Here is a 20,460-nt window from a genome sequence, read left to right on the forward strand (position 1 = left end):
TATGCTGTGCTGCAGATGAGCTACAAGGAGACCACCATCTCAAAACTAGCACTTAAAAAGCTGCTGCTTTCTTCCTGCACACTTTAAATTCTAATTTGCACCCTCACCGTACACATAATGAAGAGGCAATCATTAACTCATTAGATCGAGGATAAGGATTGAATCAGAGTGATGAAATAATGTAGGTGTCTGAAAATGGGCTGATTACCCCAAAACAATGCTGCAGTTGCAGTCGGTGCCGTGAGGTTACAGTACACAATTTATTCAAGGCCAATCTTAACTTTCCTCAGAAACGTCAGGCTTAATAGGCTGGAGCGTCGCTGCTCCAAATTGGGGTAATCTGATAGAGCTCGCCTGGATGAAAGTCTTGGAGTTGGTGTAAATGACTCTTGTTTAGTGAATGAAAGGCTTACAGCTGTCTAGTTAGAGGCAGAGCTGGGTATGGTTGTGAATGTTTCTACACCGATACACACTAATTCAGACAATACCGGTTCTTAAATGGTGATTTATTGATGTCTCTGTTGTTTGGATGAGCTCAGTATAAATTCCCACAACAATAAAACTTGGTGTCTTTTGTTAAAACATAAATTGTAGTTGTGGACATCATTCCTATCACTAGTATCAGAATTAGTATCAGTGTTGGCCAGATCTGATCCATACTCGTATCGACAGATACTCAAAGCCCAGGTATCGGTATTGGTATTGGGACTGAAAAAGTTGGATCAGTGCAGTGTGTTGTCCCAGCAACAATTGCAGTAAATGATATTATTTTCATTTTGAGACCATTACATGCCACTGATATCATGGTAACAGCATAACAGTCCAAGTACTTTTAATTTTTTGGAACATTCAGACATTGGAATCGGAAAAAAGTATTCAGCATATGATTAAAAAGTAAATAACACCCAGCACTATATACAAGAAAGTACAGAGGTAGCCCAAAATTTCTCTGTTTGACACTTAAGACGAAACGTGGCCTACGAGAATCAACCAAGCAATGCCGCTAGAGACGTAAAGACACGCTTAGCAAAGCTCCATAAACACTACAGTTACCTCCATGATCCAGCTGGTGTGCTGCAGTCGGCTACCCGGGATGGATGTCCTGAGAGGCAGGAAGTTTGCTGGTGGATTTACGGAGTGGAGGATGAAGTTATTGGAGGGTAAACCAACAAACGAATTGCTCTTTGGCATCTTCCACTCCAAAGTGCAGCTGCAGGCTACCGGTGAGCTTCACCGTGTCAGCGTTGAAATGGTGTCTTACTTTTCAGAGGTAGAGAGAAAACAAAGGGATAACTGCTACCTCTGTGTTTTATAATGCTTGGGGAAAACCCTGCTGTTTGTTCAAGCATCACATTGGCGACATGTAAACACAACAGGTGATATCGCGATCAGCAAACAATGGCGGTCATGTCCATGTATTGTACGATAACAGTACAATACAAGAATAAGAACACAAGATGTCAAAGCTTTTTGAATATCTTTGGATATCTCAAAACATGCATGGTAATGTACTATTCTAGTCGGGATGGTTTTACAGTAATACCCGGTCCAAGCTAGACGTATTATTTGTATCACACCCTTCTCCCTTGGCCTGACCACACAGGGTGGCCATACCATAAAGGTCAACCTTAGGTCATGGCAGTATATCTGTGCTTGTGTGTGTGTGTGATTGGGTAGACGGAGGGGGGGCATGCAAAGTTCATGGACGAAAGTGAGATGGCCAATTTCACACCCAGCAGATGCCTGCACCAGTGACCCGCGGCGACAGGTGGGAGACACTAATTGGCAGCGCGCACCGTCACAGAGTAGGGCGAACCCATGGTGGGTGAGGGAATGAAGGAGGGAGAGAGATGGGACCAGTGGGGGGTTTAAATTGGCACCACAATCGCTTGTTGCAAACCATTAAAACATCCATGATAGAAAGAGGTTTAATAATTGCACTCACTGTACTGGTAGCAATTTATTCCTGCTTCCTTTAGACCAAAAGAAACAGCCTCCGAAATCTGCTCTGTGGTCCTGTTCTGTTGGTGTTTCACAAGCTCTGACTCTCCTTTTGACTCATTCACCCCACACAGCCAAAGCTCACCTTAGAGAAAACAGCAAAAAGAGCAGGGTGATGACATGGGTGAATAGTGAGATCGATATGTTTACCTGCATCCGGTGATTTTTAGATAAAACACACCCCGCCTGCAGCTCAAACACTGTTTGAGTCACTGTACCCTGGTTTATTGATCTCAAGTCTTGGACCAAAGGGCACTTATTACTTTAACCAAGTCTAAACACTCATTCATTCTCTCTACCTGAGTGTTCTCAACCTTATGAGGACTGTTTTCATCATTTCCATGTGGGTTTAGTGTCTCCGCAGCCCAGGGGAGAGAGCATCCTCAAAGGCCTCATCATCACAGCCAACAAACAACATGCCGATCCAAGCGATGCTGCACCTTACCCCCGTTTGGATTCATATAGCAACCATTAAATCGCACAAGACGTGTGCATTTGTGGTTTCCCATTTATTATTTTGCTAAATCTGGTTTAAAAAATTGAGTTATGTTTTAGTACTTTAGTGACAAAGGCAGCACAGGACTATGAATAACCGTGAGGCGCTATATCCCAAATATGATCAAAGACGAGATGAGATAGTGTGCTTCTAAATCCACTTGAGTAACCGGGCTCTCCAGTTTCTCTGTACTTTGAATTATGAACCTACACCTCTCAACTTTTTTTTGTCAGCAACCAAAGCTTTAATCTCCAAACTGGAGAGTAAGCAGCCATACAACATTTCTGCCTCTATCTGCTGAGTGTGTTAGAAAGAGGCTTTGATGAATAGATCTGCTCTCTCCCTTCCATCTCATTATCCTCCTTTATCTGTTTTATGGATTTACACAACTCCTCAACAAGCTCTGACACGCGGTCGATAGTGTCAGTGAGGAAAGAAGATGTAGGCTTTTTTTTTAATTCTCACATTGTTTGTTTAATTTCCCTCATTAGCATTTGTAGTGGGTTTGTGTTATTCTTGGAGCGCCGCAGAGAAGTGGCAGCTTTGATCGCTGGGGACTGATTGAAATCGAGGTATCTGTTAACAAATGTAAAATTAGGAAATTAAAATAAGGCCTACTGCTGTTTCCTCTCGGGGCTGTGGCACAGTTCTTCCCGAAGTAGGGCATCAACATCATGTAACCTATTTCTATGAAATCTTCCACGAGCATGGCTAGTTGAAGCTCCAGACGGCTTTAGGACTGCTGTCATATCGGCACAGAGCTGACGAGTTCTGTCTTCTCAGCATAGGGAAATGACAGCTTGTCAAAAGCAGGCTAATGCCTCAGTCTTTTAGCTGTGACTCACCTATCATAACAGACTGAGAGGTGGCATTGTCATAGCTGAGCCTTTCTTGTGGGTGTGTGTTTGTAGAAGTGTGTATCCGTGGCAGAGTGTTGCTTCACTTCAGATGTGCCGAATGTGTGAGTGAGCACATACTGGTATGATTTATGTGAGTACCTGTCACCTACATAGCTGTGTGCCTGTGTATGTTTACATGGATGCATGTCTGTGTGAGTGTGAGTGTGAGTGTGTGTGTGTGTGTGTGTGTGTGTGTGTGTGTGTGTGTGCAGATTAGAGGAGCTCTGTAGGGTGGGTTTCATGTCTCAGCAGGTCACAGATGATCAGATTAACTGAAGCAGGGCTCCAGCCTCCAGCTGGATTAGCAGCAGGGACCTGGACTTTGCAGGTGCTTCGCAGCGGCACAACCGCAGCCACGCTTTGACCATCACCTCCCCAAAAACCAGTAAAAACAGTGGCAGACGCACATCCAGCGTGTGTGGCACTGTAATTGCAGCCACCTCTTGAATGCAGATAATCTACTTTTAAATTGCCCGTGGCTGTTTTATACTCGTCGACGACATGAAAGCTCCCATTATAGAAACCCATCAACCAGTGTGACAGATAAAGAAAAACCTGTTCATAGCCCACCTAAAGTGTTCTGTAAATGACAGTTTAGAGAATTATAGTCTATACTCTGCAACAATTTAGGTACACTTGTGCAGAACATCACCTTGGAGCTTAATAAAGAAGTGTCCTTTCAATTGATTGCAGTGAACTTTTCAGTGTCTTTTGATTGAGGCTGCTGCAAAGAAGAATACATCTCCTTCTAACATCTTTCTTTCACATGCAGTCAGCCACGTATTCAGCACCAGTGCTAACATCACGGCCTCAGTGTGAAATGCACATTTCTAATTATCACTTTGGGGACAGAAAAACAGCTTTCACATGTTGTAGAGCCGACCGAGCTGCAGCTAACTACTCACCAGCTGCAGTGCCGACACTAGCTTGCGCTAGCTGATGCACAAAACACTCTGCAGCTATTCCAAGACGTCACCACAATGACTCCCAAGGAAACAATGTGAGCCAAGGGAAAGACTGACGAAATGTTAAAGCGGTGTCAGTTAAACCCAGATTCAGCTGTGTAAGATACTTAGGTGTAGACACAGACAGCATTTATTACATATGTGAGGTGGAGCTGGGAGTGTTACCCTTACAAACATTTTTATGTCACCTTTATCCCCCTCTCCAACTGTATGTGTGTGTCTCCTCATAGCGCTCCTCCTCCCTCTCTCCTTGGGTAATCTCAGGCGCGTCAGCAGCAGTACTACCCCTCCATCTGTGGGATTACAGCTGGTGAAACAAAGGCACTTAATTACTGCTGAGGCAACACAGTCTTACACATGTATGTGTGTGGCTATTGTTTCTAAATTACCTGGTCCCTGTCCTTTGCACTGTGGGGATTTTCTTTTATTCCCTCATATTATTATCAGTAATTGCACTGTAGTTGACGAGCCAGGTCAAATATACCTGATCACTATATAATCAGAGCTGAAAGGCATTTTGGAGCAGGGTTACCTCTACAGTTTTACATTTAAATGACTTGTTCTTACGAGGGTTGGGCAGGTGTAGTAATGTTCAGACTGGTTTGATGTTAAGCCAAACACCTGACTAGACCGGTATAATAAATTCTAAGGTTTCACACTTGACTCTGCAGGCGCTCCCCTACATAATGACACAGTGCCCCAACAGGAAGTAAATGTCCGACTGTTGTATTGCATTGCTAAACACTGGAGTTCTCTGCCCACACTGAATCCATTAAATATGCACTTCTTATGTACTTCGAAGCTACAGGTATTTTAGAAACATTGTGTTTGTTAGGACATCTCTTTTATTGACTTTGAATCCAAACTATTGCCATATTATGATGATGTTTTCTTGAGAGACTTCTCTGCCATGTGTCCTCTTGTCTCGTCTCGTCTCGCCGTGATCTCCTTCATATTTCTTTTAAACTTAAAAAATATGATTGATATTTATTGTAGTAATTATTGATATAGACTGATATAAACATTTTTTTTCTGGCTGTATTGCTCAGCCCTACATTCAGTTAGTCTAAGCTTGTACACTGGGCCAGAACGGCAAAACAGGAAATCAACGCAGGTTAGGTTTTGGCAAGTAAAGTTACACAGGTTAGGTTTAGAAAAGAAACATGGTGACGTTGTACCCTAAAATTACTCAAAGTTCACACAGTCCAAAACACTGGTCTCTGTGGGAAAGTCCTGTGTTTTCTGACCCATTCACAGCCCCAACATGCCTCCTTACAGAGACCGTACGGGACCGCTTACTAGGGATGCACCGAATATTCGGTAACCGAATATTTTCAGCCGAATATTGCAAAAAAACACACATTTGGTATTCGGTGGAATAAGTGAAAAACAAGGCCAAATAATAGCGGCATATTTTGATGATGCAATCAAACAGCATGACAGCTCCACAGAGCTCTGCGGTGCGAGCATTTTACTTGCATTTGCGACTAAAAATATTTTTGTGCGAGCAAAAGAAATCATTCAGGAGCACGTTGTGTGACTTCAGATTTCAACCAGCAGCAGAAACAAAAGGCGAATCCTGCCGGTTGTGGGTTGAACAGGGGTCAAAGACACAGACAGGAATGTATTCCTGTCAAATACGGCGGCCATAGTGCTCCACGGCGCAAGATAACGGCTTACCGGCGACGGAGAAGCCCGGCTCCAGGTCCAATAATTTCCTCTTCTTGGTGTTACGACTGCCCAAAAGTACCTGAACAGCTGAGCCGTGGCATCACACAGGTATGTGACGTGTCAGAGGAGAAACGAGCCGTTCACATTTCTCTCTTTGTGGCAGGTAACGGTCCACAAATCTCACCGCACTTAAGGGACTGTTCTTTACTTGTCAGGGGAGGAGGGTGGCTGGTTGATTTTGCTTGATTTTTATTTTATTTATTTATTTTATTTCGATCCCCGCTATGTTAATCACTTATTGATGCTGTTTTTGAAGTATGAATAAGTCAGTAAGTAATTTATTCCATTGAAATATCATTGATGTATTATAGAAAAGTGATTTATCTTTTTATAAATGACAAAAGGCACATCTGCCTCATTTTCGCTGCGGTATCGTGATACTACTCAGAACCGTGATACTTTCACTGGTATCGTACCATGGGTCCCAATTTTGGTACCGTGACAACACTAATCTGGAGGGGGTTCATCTGCAAAAACTAATGAAAAACTAAACAACGGCGTTCGGTATTCGGTACTCGGTATTCGGCCAAGCGTTTTTCATTTCAGTGCATCCCTACAGCTCACTCCCATCAGCGTTAGGGTTGCAGCGATATACCAGTTCGAAGGTATACCATGATATATAAGTAGACGGTTGTCATACCATTCACATTTGCTTATCTACGATACTGGAAAAAAATGCAACTGGACGTTGAATCTCATTTATTTTAGTTATATTCTAAGGGGAGTTTTTAAACATACTTCCATCGACAAATGGTTTCAAGTTTTTATACCGTGATACCCTAAAACAGCAATATTTTCTTTGATGGTTATCACACCGTGAAAATCTTACGCTGTTGCAACCCTAGTTAGCACAGTGTTCAGGTGATCACAGCCGAGTTTTGCTGCTTGTAGAAAATGTACGAACAGTGCATGAGAACAGCCGGCCTTACCCACTGTTCACCATTGATTCATGTTCTCCATTACCAGCCCAGATGTAAGCAAAAAGCCTTTGGCTATCATTTCATAATGGATTTTCAGTGTTTCCTGGTGTCCTAGAGCCTCACTGCTTCAAACAGATCCATTAGTCCAAACGGATCCATTAGAGCCCAAAAACAAAACAGGATCCTTAAGAGGGAGCATTCTCTGTGTTTGAGGATGAAGGGAAGCACTGTCCATGTGCATCCAGCGCCTCGCTGCTTTACCGGGTGCTAGGATCACTGGGTCTGAGCACTGTAGTGCCTGTCCTGTTGGTGTCTTATAGCTGGGGGCTTTCACAAACGTGGTCTCCTTGTGACCTGCTATAGCTGACCCATAACCAGAGTTTAGTGCCCTGGGTAAAGAGACTCTTGCGAAACAAACTGGACAGAAAGCAAGACATTATAAACAAGAAGAACAATTCCTTTTTTCATTGATGCCCTAGAAGAAGACCAACAGAGAGAAAGCAAAGAGAGGGGACACGGTCAAAAATGGAAAAGCCAACTTACATGTTTCATCTTCTAAATGTGGCAGCGAGGCATAACTTCCTGGAACCGATCATTCCAGGATCAGTTCCAGCAGTTGTTGCAAGCCAAGAAATGCTCTTATTTGGATATTTATAGCCACAAATATGCATATCTGTAAACAAAACTCAAAGCCAAAAGGATGAGCGTTAGCCATGCATATTTCTCAACAATGCAAATGACATAGCATTAAAGGCGGGATGTAAATGCTGTGCTGTGCGAACGAGGCGTTGAGGGAGAAAGAAAAGAAAGAGATACAAGGAAACATTGAGAGACAAGGAGAGCGAGTGAGCGCCTGTCCACCCCCCTGCCTTCTCTGGTCAGCGGGGATACAACAGGTTCTTCGGCTATGCTCTAAGGGGATTACACATATCACAGGCTTCATGTCAGAAAAATTAGTGTCAGTTTCTCACAGCGGCCCTCCTCCTCTCACACTGAGAAGGACAATCGGATCAACGGAGAGGAGACTTTGCTACAGTTTCTCTGCAGGGTATAACCATCCAAAAATATACCAATCAAATTACTGTAAACAAGCTCCCTATGTGGGTATTTTACTGTAAGTCTGTCTCCTTGGGAGATGTGTGTCTTTTCAGTGTCCTGCTTCATTTTTCTGACCTCTGGGGTGCCACTGCCTCCGATGCATTCAGCCACTGCTTGTCTTGTGCTGACCGTACAATTTCTAACCTGTTTTCCCCATGATCCTCCCTGATTGGTCTTTCTGGATTGCTGTCTTGCCAATACTGCCAGTCATACTGCCATTGATCATGTCACCAAGTCCTGAGCTAGCATCACAGAGGCTCGGATATGTAAAGCCTACCCAGCTCCTCTGAAACAAGGAGGCTAAACGGAGAAACGCATGCACACGCACATCCCAAATTCCCAAGACTACGTCATTCATCAATATTTTTTCTAGGTTTGAAGTGTTGATGCAGCTCATTTCGAGTATATCCGTCTTGGGACACTCGCTTCCCTATTAAGGGCGACTGGAGCCACAGGGATGTAACCTAACGTCGCCTTTACGAGGACATTTACAGCTCCTCTGTCGGCCGCAGCCTATAGGCAGCCACTCTCTGTCTCCAGCAGGCCCAGAGGATAGAGCGCCCATTGAGGGCAAAATGCAAATGTTACAGTGGTGAACGGAGGGGCCCACAACTGAAGCGCTATTCTGCCGAGGGGGTGGAAGACTGGCCCTCTGTGTCTGTGCCACCCACAGACACACAACAGTCATCACTCTGACCATTCAGCCGGGCTGATGAAGGAGGTGGGGGGTCGGAGAAAGGGTTGCTGCCACTGACGAAGATGGCAGCGTTAAGCCCAGTCAGGGGATGCTAATGCCAGTTATAAATGGACCATTTGGGCCAGTGTTTCCTGCAAACGTGTTATATTCTGGGGCGCTAATTATGTTTCTCAGACTCACGACCAGTTCCATGAGGGACTGTATGTAGTTTAATAATGGCTGTTGTTTGAATGTGTTGTGTGATTGCCGTGGTATTTATCATAGGAGTAAAAATGCTTTTGATTTCCCCCTCTGTCAGAATTTTCTTCCTTTAAGGGAAATATCACAGCAGTGTCAGCCCTGAATCAGACTCTCACAAGGTACAGCTGACTCATGGGAGACACTCCTTGTTCGTTTGTGTCTGGTTAACATTATGAACGCATTAATTCTTATGTCGTCTGCTGGCAGAAAGACAGACATTGAAAACATTATTAGAGGCGAGCAAAAGGAAGTGGGTCACAGGCAGTTCAAAATCTATATGGTCCGAAGATGAATGTTTGCCCGAGTGTTTTTCTGTCTGCTCAGTTGCCATAGTCGGAGCGCTGCAGCACGATAGTTATGTTGTTTTTGGGCAGGAGAAATGTTGTACCCTCCTCAGCACTCTGTCACTGTGTTTGGATGGATTGGGGTTTTTTTGTGTGTGTTTTGTGTTCTCATGCCAGTGTGTTTACTGTGGCAAAAGTTTGTCTTGATTTCTGTCTGGCTCTCTCTCTTTGCTAAAGGTCTGTCAACTGAACATTGTGTGCCCATGTCTGATTTGGAGCGTGATCAGCGGGATACTGAGGAAAATTAATTTTCCTTGTTTTTGGTGCCACGCATGACAACAAGGATAAACAGTTTAGGGAAACAAGTGGCAAACATTTTCGGTAAAGAGTAATCTGCCGGTTGCTTTCTTTGATTAATCCATCCATTGTTTGGTGTGCATAGGTCAGAAAACAGACAAGTCTTCAAATTGCTTGTTTTATCTGACCAACAGCCAAAATGCAAAGGTTTTCAATTAACAGTGATACAAAACAGAGAAAAGCAGCAAACTGGACACAGAAATCATCCTTTTTTACTTGATAAAATACTACAGCTTTTAATCCATTATGAAAAGTGTTGGGTCAACCATTTTAGCATATGGTCTTATCCATTGTTGGGAAGATTACTTCATCGAAAGATTGATTACTTGTCCTATGTGACTGATTGTGGTTACATTAACTTACCTGTAGTCGTTTCCTCATATTTGACACTGAGTGTTTTGATGACAAGCTTCACTCTGTACAGTAATGTTAGAGCCCTGTTCATATTTCAGAAGGAAAATGTTGTTGCATTTCCAGCAGTGAAAGGCGTTCTTGTTCGACGACACGACCACCCGCCTTGGTGTGGTCGGCTGGTCGCAGGCATGGCAGACTAGAGCAGTGCTCATTGATTTGATTGGCAGATCAGAGGTGGTGCAACTTCAAGAGAATCAAAAACAATGCTCAAAATTTGAGTGCACACTGCCAAATGAATGGAGCCCCAATCAAATTTGTCCCAGTGCCTTCGCTGACCTACGTTTAAAGCATCAAAGCAACAGAATGAATCTTATATCCTACATTAGAGGAAAAATAATCGATTCTTGGAAACATCGTGATGCGGACGTGGACGATTCGGCATTGAATCACAAATGTCAAATCAGTTTTCTAAATGTTTAACAATAATATGATGTTGATTGAGATATGAGATAAGCACCCGTACCTACAGCACGGACACGCTAGAGTTAACTTTTAACTCATCCTCACAAAAGTCAGCGGTTGCAAGCTTGTTTTAATTCAGTGCCTAAATAATTACATTGGCGAGATGAATGTGAAGTGAAGTGAATACTTTTTATGCCGTCATCCAAAGATGAACGTTAACATAGCAGAGCAGCGATCACCAGTAATAGAGAAACAAGAGCAGCTAAACACGCTGCATCCCCCTTATTTTGCTACTCCCATACAGACAGGAGACTGTCAGGTGATTTCAAATGTTTAATAATAATTGCAGTTAACTTTTTGAAACAACAAGGCTGCGAACCATTTACTATTTGTTAGCATGTAGTAATTTCTTACTATGTACGTTGAAATATTACACTATGCAATCATTGGACACAACGCTGGCATTAATATCCCACAAAAGATTAGCATATACAACTGCAGATGGACACAATCACTCTGGTTTGAAATCTCAGGTATGGAAGCATTTTGGCTACAGGTTTAAAGGGAAAAGGGACCTGTACAAGAGCCAGATGTCAGTTTAATGATGGATCATTTCAAATACAGTGTGCTGTCTATTAAAAGTACCAAATAGTCTCTTTGCAACATTGACGCCTGTTTTAAAGATAGAAATATGTTTCCTGCCAGAATAATTTCCAGAAGTAATTAAGGGGTCCTAATTACAAGAACTAAAGACAATTGAAAGAGCCTCAATGGGTGAAGTGAGTGTAATCCTAATCTGTTTATGAAATGAGCTGCCTTTATCCCCTTCCCCCCTGGATTATTCCTATTAAGAAACCCATTTTAATTGATATTACTACTATATGGAAACTTGGCAAACAATAAGCAGTGTCTCTTTGGCAAGGGCTGGGGATTGAAGGACGTGCCAGCAGTAATGTCTCTTGGACAGAGAATCTATCGCAAGTGAAAACAACCAATAATTTATCTTTGATCCGTCCATCATTGCTTGTCCGTTTTTCACTGCAATGGAAGCAGATAATTATCCAATCTGCATCAAAGCAGCTATTACTGTATCCCAAAGCATGGATCATAGCATTTCATACACACGGGGGCAACGGTGCAGCCTACAATGAGAGTTGCCATGTGAGCGACCCTGCTGAAAGGTATAATTTCACTGTGTAGCTATGGCTACACACCGGCGGCTGGTGCGTGAATCACAGAGGTGCCTTGGTGCTTTCAAAGATCCTTTTCATAGACGGCTGCTCGGAGGCAATGCCCGTGATGAATGGATTTCTGCTCTGAGTGGGTGGCTTCGACAGAAGGCACAGTGTGTGTCTTTCTGTGTGGGTGTTTGTGTGTTTGCGTGTGTCTGCCACCCTCTCCGAAAGATAAAGGTCTGAAACCAGATGATGCCACAGCATTGTCATCATCAGACACTCGCGCTGTTTTTTAGCACTGTCATCGTTGCATCTGTGGACCACCTCTCTGCTTACACCGTGGGCACTCTTCTTTTTTTATATGTGATGCAGCGCTGCCTTTTCGAAAAAGCTTACCTCATCTCATGTGCTTTGAATCCTCAAGCATGGCAGGAAACATTATCTCAAACTGCAGCCTGGGCTCCTCATTGATGATCATTAGTATTAATCGCACACACAAATGTACTGTAATTGCCATGTAAAGCCATCACTACGCAGTTTCTGCTGTTGGCCTTACCATGTTTTATTAAAGCAAGAATTACTTCTGCCATAAAGCAGATGTTAGATTTTCACCCTTACTTGGAGCTAATCAGAGAGACGTGACGTGGGTGAAAGCTTTTTAACTGCTGTGCACAGTACCAATAAATTAACACCTCCCTGGGTTTAATGAATGCGCCATAATATGTGTGCGGGGGTGTGCGTTTTTATCAGCATTGTTACATGATGACAGCTGTGAATGTTAGGATGTCTTTTCAGGGACGGGATTAGCCAGGAGTATCGAATTGGACTACCTGACCTCATATCTCCAGTCTGAACGCAGCTGAAATTCTTCTACATTAACTGATCCCCTCCTTTTCTGTAATGTTTAACACCCCCAAGGGATATCAGCCATTTTTATGTCCTTTAAACCATATTTGTAGCAAATCCATATCCTCTTCACTATCAGGTACTGAGACTTCTAGGAGCCTCAGCTAGTAAAAGACACTGCATGTTAAAGGTAAGGTTGTGTTCACATTGACATAGTGCTGAGTCTAAAAAGCAGCCAGCCAGGCGAAAGGCCAAACTCAAGACTGGAGACAAGATTATTGTTGCAGCAACAACTATTATGCTTTTCCGTATTTTGTGTCTTTATATAATGTTGCAATGAAGAATGTTTGTTTTAAATGTGGCCAAAGTTTCAAATTATGAGGTAAACCTATACTCAAGTAATCCCCGTGAGCAAAAACCTGAGGTGTCCTAATGTTCTAAACACTCTGTTTCCGACAGTTTTTTCTACTCTGGTTGCGGTATGACGTCATAGTTTGCTGGATTTCTTCATATGGTCATCTGCTCCAGATGTGCTACCGCAGCAAAATGAAGCTACATGCTAACATCAGGAAGTTCCCATTGTTACAAATTCCTCCCTGAAGTTGGATCCTATATCTGCCGAAACATGTCTGGTGGAGTTAGAAGCTTTTATTGGTGATTTTTCACAGTAGAAAGTGCCGCAACGCTCCATAACAATCATTCCCTGGCTGCAAGTACACTGCTACATATAGCTAGTTGCTAACATCAAGCAAGCATGTAATCTTTGTTGCTGTTGTTAATTTCTCCATGACTTTGGATCAGATTACTGCTTGAACGTGTCTACTTGTGTTTGGAAACTTTTATTGGTGATTTTTCACATTAGAAAACGACACTATTCTCCATTACAGTCATTCCTCGGCTGCAAATACACTGCTACATGTAGCTACGTGCTGTCATCAGGGAAACATGTTATCTTTTGCTTGTTGATGCAAATTTCGGACTGATTTTGGAACATATTCCTGCTGAGCAATTGTGTTTAGAAGCTTTTATTGGTTATTTTTCACAGTAGAAAGTGCCTCTATTCTCCATTACAGTCATTCCCTGGCTGTACGTACACTGCTACATGTAGCTAGTTGCTAACATCACGGAAGCACGTAACTTTTGTCGCTGATGTTGTTTATTTCTCTCTGACTGCAGATCAGATTACTGCTTGAACATGTCTGCTTGTGTTTGGAAGCTTTTATTGGTTATCTCTCAGATTAGAAAGTGCATCTATTCTCCATTACAGTCATTATTCGGCTTCAAATACACTGCTACATGTAGCTACGTGCTGTCATCAGGGAAACATGTTATCTTTTGCTTGTTGATGCAAATTTCGGACTGATTTTGGAACATATTCCTGCTGAGCAATTGTGTTTAGAAGCTTTTATTGGTTATTTTTCACAGTAGAAAGTGCCTCTATTCTCCATTACAGTCATTCCCTGGCTGTACGTACACTGCTACATGTAGCTAGTTGCTAACATCACGGAAGCACGTAACTTTTGTCACTGATGTTGTTTATTTCTCTCTGACTGCAGATCAGATTACTGCTTGAACATGTCTGCTTGTGTTTGGAAGCTTTTATTGGTTATCTCTCAGATTAGAAAGTGCATCTATTCTCCATTACAGTCATTATTCGGCTTCAAATACACTGCTACATGTAGCTACGTGCTGTTATCAGGGAAACGTGTTGTCTTTCGATTGTTGATGCAAATTTTTGGAACATATTCCTGCTGAACAGTTGTGTCCAGGTGCGTTTAGAAGCTTTTATTGGTGATATTTCATGGTACAAAGTGCCGCTGTACTCCCTGGCTGTAATGACGGTGCAGAGACGCCATAATTCGTAAACCTGGAAACGCTGTCCACTGGCAGGCTGGACTTTTTCAGGAGGGGGACTTAAATAGACAGGCACTAAAATAAAGCCTTCTCAGCACAGACAGTATGAGGAAAATAAAGTGTTTTTTGAACATTAAAGCAGAAACTTCAAATGCAAGTATAAACCTGAAAATGAGCGTAGTATGTCAATAACATGCATGAAGATGGCGACCATTCATTCCAGTTATCCCAACCAATGCAGGCCCCGTGTTGCTGTAACATGAACTGAACTGAACATCCACTAACCTTTGACTCATTAACTTATTTTCACAGTAACTTATCTCCTCCAGGCCACAGTGTTATGGATAGATAAGTACATCCGAATGTATCAATACTAACTTTAATGTCTGGCAGTTAGATATGACACTACAACAAACAAAACACTCAGCAGCCTCTCTTCATTCCTGCTTGAAACAGAGTTGTGGATATGGGTGGAGATGGATGTAGTTCCTCATCAGTGCACACATACTGTGTGTGAACTTTTCAGATAATTCAATTGACTGCAAATAATGAGTGTTGAAATAATTGAATTCCGCGCTGAATTTCTCACCGTTTTTTGAAGTGTTGGAAATCCATTACCGTGACAGCCCCAGTGAAGGTGCTTAATTTATTTGCCTCTTTAACCTCCAAACTAGACAAAAAGGAATACCGAAGACAAATCAAACCTAATTTATGCAAAGACCTGGCACAATGCTGTGGTAGATCATGAATACATCAGCGAGAAAAGGCTCTCAAACAAAGTTTGACAGAATGAAAGGGGGAGGTTTTACGAGTCCAAGGCTTGCACTTAGTGCGACAGCGCCTGTGCGTTATGAAACACTCTCCCAAGTAGCTTCACTGCTATTTACCTCATCACTTTAAACGGCGAATAACGATGAGCAATTGCCAAAAGCAAGTGTCACTCACAGGGTATAGATGAACTGAATATCGAGCAAAAGGGGAGTTAATGGCTTCACTCTGCATCCACATAAGTGACAAAGTGCGTGGTGAGGGTCTGTGGCGGCGTGTGTGTTTGAGTGTGTCGTGTGCATGCATCTATTTGTGTCCGTCTATGTCTGTGATCTCTGTAGGGCGCGGTGGCGATGCTGTGCTTCCCTGCAGACTCAGTTTGGGATGCCATCCAGAGCTCAGCTTCAGCACCAGCTCCCTCACACACACACAGTCACACCCGCCCACGCAGTTTCTCCTGCAAACACACATGCACTCTTACACCTGCCTACGCATTCTCTCTCGTGGATGCAGATACACAAGACACACATACACTTTTGCAAGCGTCTGTGGCGGTGCATAAGGCTCCAATTAGTTTTGACACGTCTGGGGTTTTTGGTTGCGGGGTTCAGTGCTAACATTATTCCTCTGGTCTGGGCAGGGCGTAACAGAAGTGTGCGTGTGTCTGTGTGTAGCAGTGTGTTTATCGATGCATATTTTTGCCAGTGTGTGTAGGCGGTGCTTGTTGTGATTGTGTGATTTTAGTATGCATACGTGTGGGCAGGTGTGATTTTGTGCATGTGAACCCTTGGGTGCCTGGGGGGAGGGGATCAGTGGCTCGCTGCAGCTCTAACGTCAGGGTGTGGAGGCCAGCTCCATCTCACACGTGACTCTCATGGATACAGAGCTGCTCCAGGGTGTCTCTGTGAATGTCAAACCTGCTATCTGACACTTGTGCTGCCGGCGTATGTGTATCACAGGCACAACACCTTAATTCATATCTTTGTGTTTATTAATGTGAAAATAAAAATTACACAGACACCTATAGTGTCCGCTTTGTGGCAGCTTCAAATCAGTTGAAAGAAAATAATTGTAACAGTGCCAATAGTATGTTTGATGCTCTGTAGGGTGTCTTTAATATCTGTCAGGAAGAAAAGAATAGCCAGGTTTTATTAGTTTTTGCTTTGATGAGACTTGAAGATTATTGGTTATTTACACTGGGAGCCAGGCTTGATTAAAAGTTCTCTCTGTTTGTCTGCCCACCTAACGCAGAAAAACAAAGCTCTCACTGTGGCTATATAGACTTAAACAGGTTCAGGAGCTACTTTAAATCCCTGTAGCACTGTGAGTGACACTCAGGGCTTTCAAGCCTTTGTGTTAACAGAAATAATGCATATCATGCCTTTATTCATTTGCATCCCAGCCCACGGGAAGTGTTCCAGATACGTGCTTTACTAAGAATAGTGTAAGAAAAAGAATAATGTATTATTTTATAGATTTCAGAGCTCAGGCTTTGCTGCCTATACTGACTTTATGTGCTTTCGAAACATATTCACATATAATAAAAGCAAATATGAAGAAATAGAAGTAGCATGACTGTGGTGACCAAGGACCAGGTTTTGCTGGACTGCAACATTTGGCAAAAATTCCACAATAACCGTAAACTATATTGTACTTAAAGAAAGAACACTAGATTTCTACACTTCCTCTTGGATCTGTTTTTAGTAGGGATGCATGGGAATATCGGTACATCGTCGGCATCGGCTGATATCGATATCGAGCTATCAGAATCGGCCAACGTGCTTTTTCTTAATTTGCACAATGAATGAATATCACATAAACTGAAAAGTATTGTATTTCATGTCTCCATCTGCTGGTGGGCCGTCATGATAAGAACATAATATGATGTTAATGCCACTACAGAAGAGACGGTTGTCAGTCAAATGAGTTGTTATATCGGCATATTTGATATTGGCAAAAAAAAATCCAATATCGTGCATCCTAGTGTGGACCTTGAACTAATGACTAAGGAGAAATCTGGACCTGTTGAGAACCACTGTATTCAGAGACCTGGATACAGTGTGGGAGGCAGGGCTCTGTTAATTTCTATGAAAGTTGCTCAGTGGCGCATGGAACCAAGATTTCTATTTCCACGGTATGAAATTACCTGGATGATTGGCACTGCCTCCGCAACATTGGGCCCATAGAGCAAACGCTCTAGACATGTCCACCGCCCGAGCCGCTTACTTCCGATTTCGCACTCCACTAACTTAAATGGGAATACAGTGATTTAATCTTGTGGCTCTTCTAGTCTTTTCAAATGTTATCAGATTGAATGGATTCAATTCTGATATTGAAATAAGTCATTTCATGGGGGTTATGACACTAAAAAAAATGCATCCTCTCTTTCCCAATTAAAGTCAATCATGTTACGAACCCCAGAAATTGCAGTGCCACTGTTTCGCCACTATGAAATTGGCTTCAAAGCTCGGTGCACTTCTTCGGGGCCTGGAATTTCCCAAAATGTCAAACCGTTCCATGTTAGTTGTTACATATTGGCATGTTGGATATCAGCAAAAAATCCAATAAAAAAAATCTAGCCAGTGACGGGACTTGCAATCACAGCTCATTTCAGAGAGCAGGTGTTCCCATTGGCGGTTCCACAAATGCCGATGTGAAAGCCTGATTCAATGTTGAAGAATCCCACAGAGAAAGTTGCTATTCCAGCATTGGCAACAACCGCCCACACTGCAAAGCAACCCGAAAAAAGAAGACGGACAAATCAAAGACAGTCTAAAAGAAAGTCTGGGAATTAAAAGAATAAAACATTTGTCAATATCGGCCATAGACTGTAAAAATAATGGACGTAGCCACCCGGACGTCACCCATTGGTTTGTGGACGGCCGTTTTGAGGCCTCAAGACATGCAAATGTATGCGAATTTTTGGACTGTATCGATAAAAGTGTTACAGAGATGGAGAGAAAATGTTGCTCATAGTTTAGCCTCTGCTAACCGGAGCCTAAGACTATCGGCTTCGGCTCAAAGTTCACATTTGTCTAGCTAACGTTAGCTAGAGCTTGAATTACAGTGTGTCATCAGCCTCGTTCCCTTATTCCACAATTAAAGAGGAAAATAAAACACAACCGTCTTCACAGTTCAGACTATTCTCACATTAGATATATTACTATGTTGTAGGAAAGAGAATACAGGTATAATCAGTATCATTAGCGGTGGCTCTGTTTCCCAATAAATCATGCAGCTCAAACAGCATGAGCAATACCAGGACCCTGAAGTGCCACATCTACATTTAATGCAGTCGATATTATTGTTATTTATTCCACCTGTGCTCTTCCTGTTATGATAGCAGAAGAGCCAAAGCACATTGCACATCATCGCTCAGAGGCATCATGTTAGCTAAATGCAGCTTCACCGTCTTTGGTTCTGATTCAATAATCTACGAATGAGTTTGATAAGTGAGTCACGTCAGGATATTGTGTGGTGACTTGTTGTCGTTTTGTACGTTTGACTCAGAACCTAAATTGCTGTTTGAGTACAGCACTTGAGTAATTAGACAGAGCTCATCACTGCGTGGACAGAGCTGTCTGGGATGGCCTTGCTAATCAGGCCACTGTGTCTCTGTCATTTCAGGAAGTAAAGGGGTTTTTCGGACGTCCTCTTGCTTCTAATTTAGCTTCACCTCCCTCTGCTCTCCTTCAAATCCACCACGTCGTGTCCTCTCCTTTTGTCTTCTTGGCCCTTCACTGTTATCTTGCCTTTCCCCTCTGTGCTAATTTATATCACTTCACTCGGCCCACGTCTTTTTCACCGCTCCTCTCCTCACCTTTACTTTCCATCTTCCCCACAGACTCTTTTCCAACTACTGTCATCTCCCCTTCACTGTGTCGCTCCCTCCTGACCTCTCTCCTCTCTTCCTCCCACTCTCCTCGCAATAAGCACTGCAACGAGGATCAATATTGGATTATTGTGTTTGCCATTAGCCTCTGGGTTGACAGTGTAATTGCCTTCATCCACCAGGGTCTCTGTAAGTCCGACCCCACCAGACCTGCATTTGCATTTCCACAGAGGATCCTGGATGACCTGTCCATCAGAGAGCCACAGAGATTTAGTCATGATGGTGAGAATCAGAACATGAGCCCTCGCCTTTGTCCACCTTTCCACATCTCCATGTCTGCACCGAACACTGGCGAGTCACTGTGTCCAAGGTGCAGGCAGGACCGAGACCTGTGAGAGTTAATAAGTCAGAATCTGTTAATCATCTTCCAGGACAATTTTTCTCCTCAGCGCCAAGAGCTACCTGCTACCCCCGCCGGATAACCACAAACATTCCTCAATGCGTGGCTCTTATGATTTTATATGTTTCACACTTTCCAAGTATGAATATTTATGCTGCCTTCAAGCACTCAGTGTTTTCCAGTCTGTGTCAAAATCAATGCCCGCAAATCTGCCACGTCCTCAGGCGCACACACAACCTGTTCTTCATTAGGTTTATAATCAAAAGATGGCTGCCTTTCACTCAGTTGATCAGAGACTTGAAGTTTTCAGATTGTTAATGACCTTGTTTTTCTCTCTCTCTCTCTCTCTCTCTCTCTCTCCCTCCCCGTCTCTTTTGTATCCTCTTTGTTTTTCCCGCTCAGGGCCGCTGCACGCGAGAGAACTGCAAATACCTCCACCCGCCCGCTCACCTGAAGACCCAGCTGGAGATCAACGGGCGAAATAACCTGATCCAGCAGAAGACAGCGGCCGCCATGTTGGCTCAACAGATGCAGTTCATGATCCCTGGCACCACCATGCAACCTGTGGTTAGTCCTGGCCTCTGCTGCTGTGGGAAATGAATCAGTGCGGTGTGACTCACTGTGAAAATAGCAACTCTGTTGTTGTGCTATGCTGTAAAAAAAAACACTGGATTTGTTCCTGTTAAAACATGGAAATTTTCTTTAAGTGTCATGGGCTTGGCATTAGGGCAGGGTGTCATTTAAAGTGATACAGGTACCTCATCCAATGGCCATAATGTAAATGGAGTGGAGTGTTGACATACTTTTTTTGGCAGCTCAGCCACCCAGCCACACGCACCCAGTGACAGGGCTAACTGTTAGCATCACACGGCTAACGTTACCTACCTAATGACAAGAGTCGAGCTGTGTCGGTGTCTGTGTGAGTTTATTGGGGCCGTTTAGTGGCTCGGTGTCTTGTGTGACCCCTGCTGCTGTGTTAGCTCCGGCTAACCGGGCAAGCATTGAACTGATGGTTTAGCGTGAGGAAAGCGTTGATAAATGAGGTGAAAGAAAGTAAAACATCTGTCCTGTCAGCATGAGC

At 43.2% G+C, this 20,460-nt stretch overlaps 1 protein-coding gene across 18 annotated transcripts in view; it reads left to right on the forward strand.

Moving 5' to 3' along the window:
- Window positions 1–20,460, forward strand: part of mbnl2 (muscleblind-like splicing regulator 2) — a 60,068-nt gene that overhangs the window by 20,644 nt on the left and 18,964 nt on the right. For all 18 annotated transcript variants that reach the window (XM_078165568.1, XM_033615575.2, XM_078165569.1 and 15 more), the window contains exon 3: window positions 19,782–19,946. In XM_078165568.1, the coding sequence (XP_078021694.1) occupies window positions 19,782–19,946 (165 nt within the window). The remainder of the gene's footprint in view (window positions 1–19,781; window positions 19,947–20,460) is intronic.

Source organism: Epinephelus lanceolatus, chromosome 24, assembly GCF_041903045.1.
Source record: "Epinephelus lanceolatus isolate andai-2023 chromosome 24, ASM4190304v1, whole genome shotgun sequence".
Lineage (NCBI taxonomy): Eukaryota > Metazoa > Chordata > Actinopteri > Perciformes > Serranidae > Epinephelus > Epinephelus lanceolatus.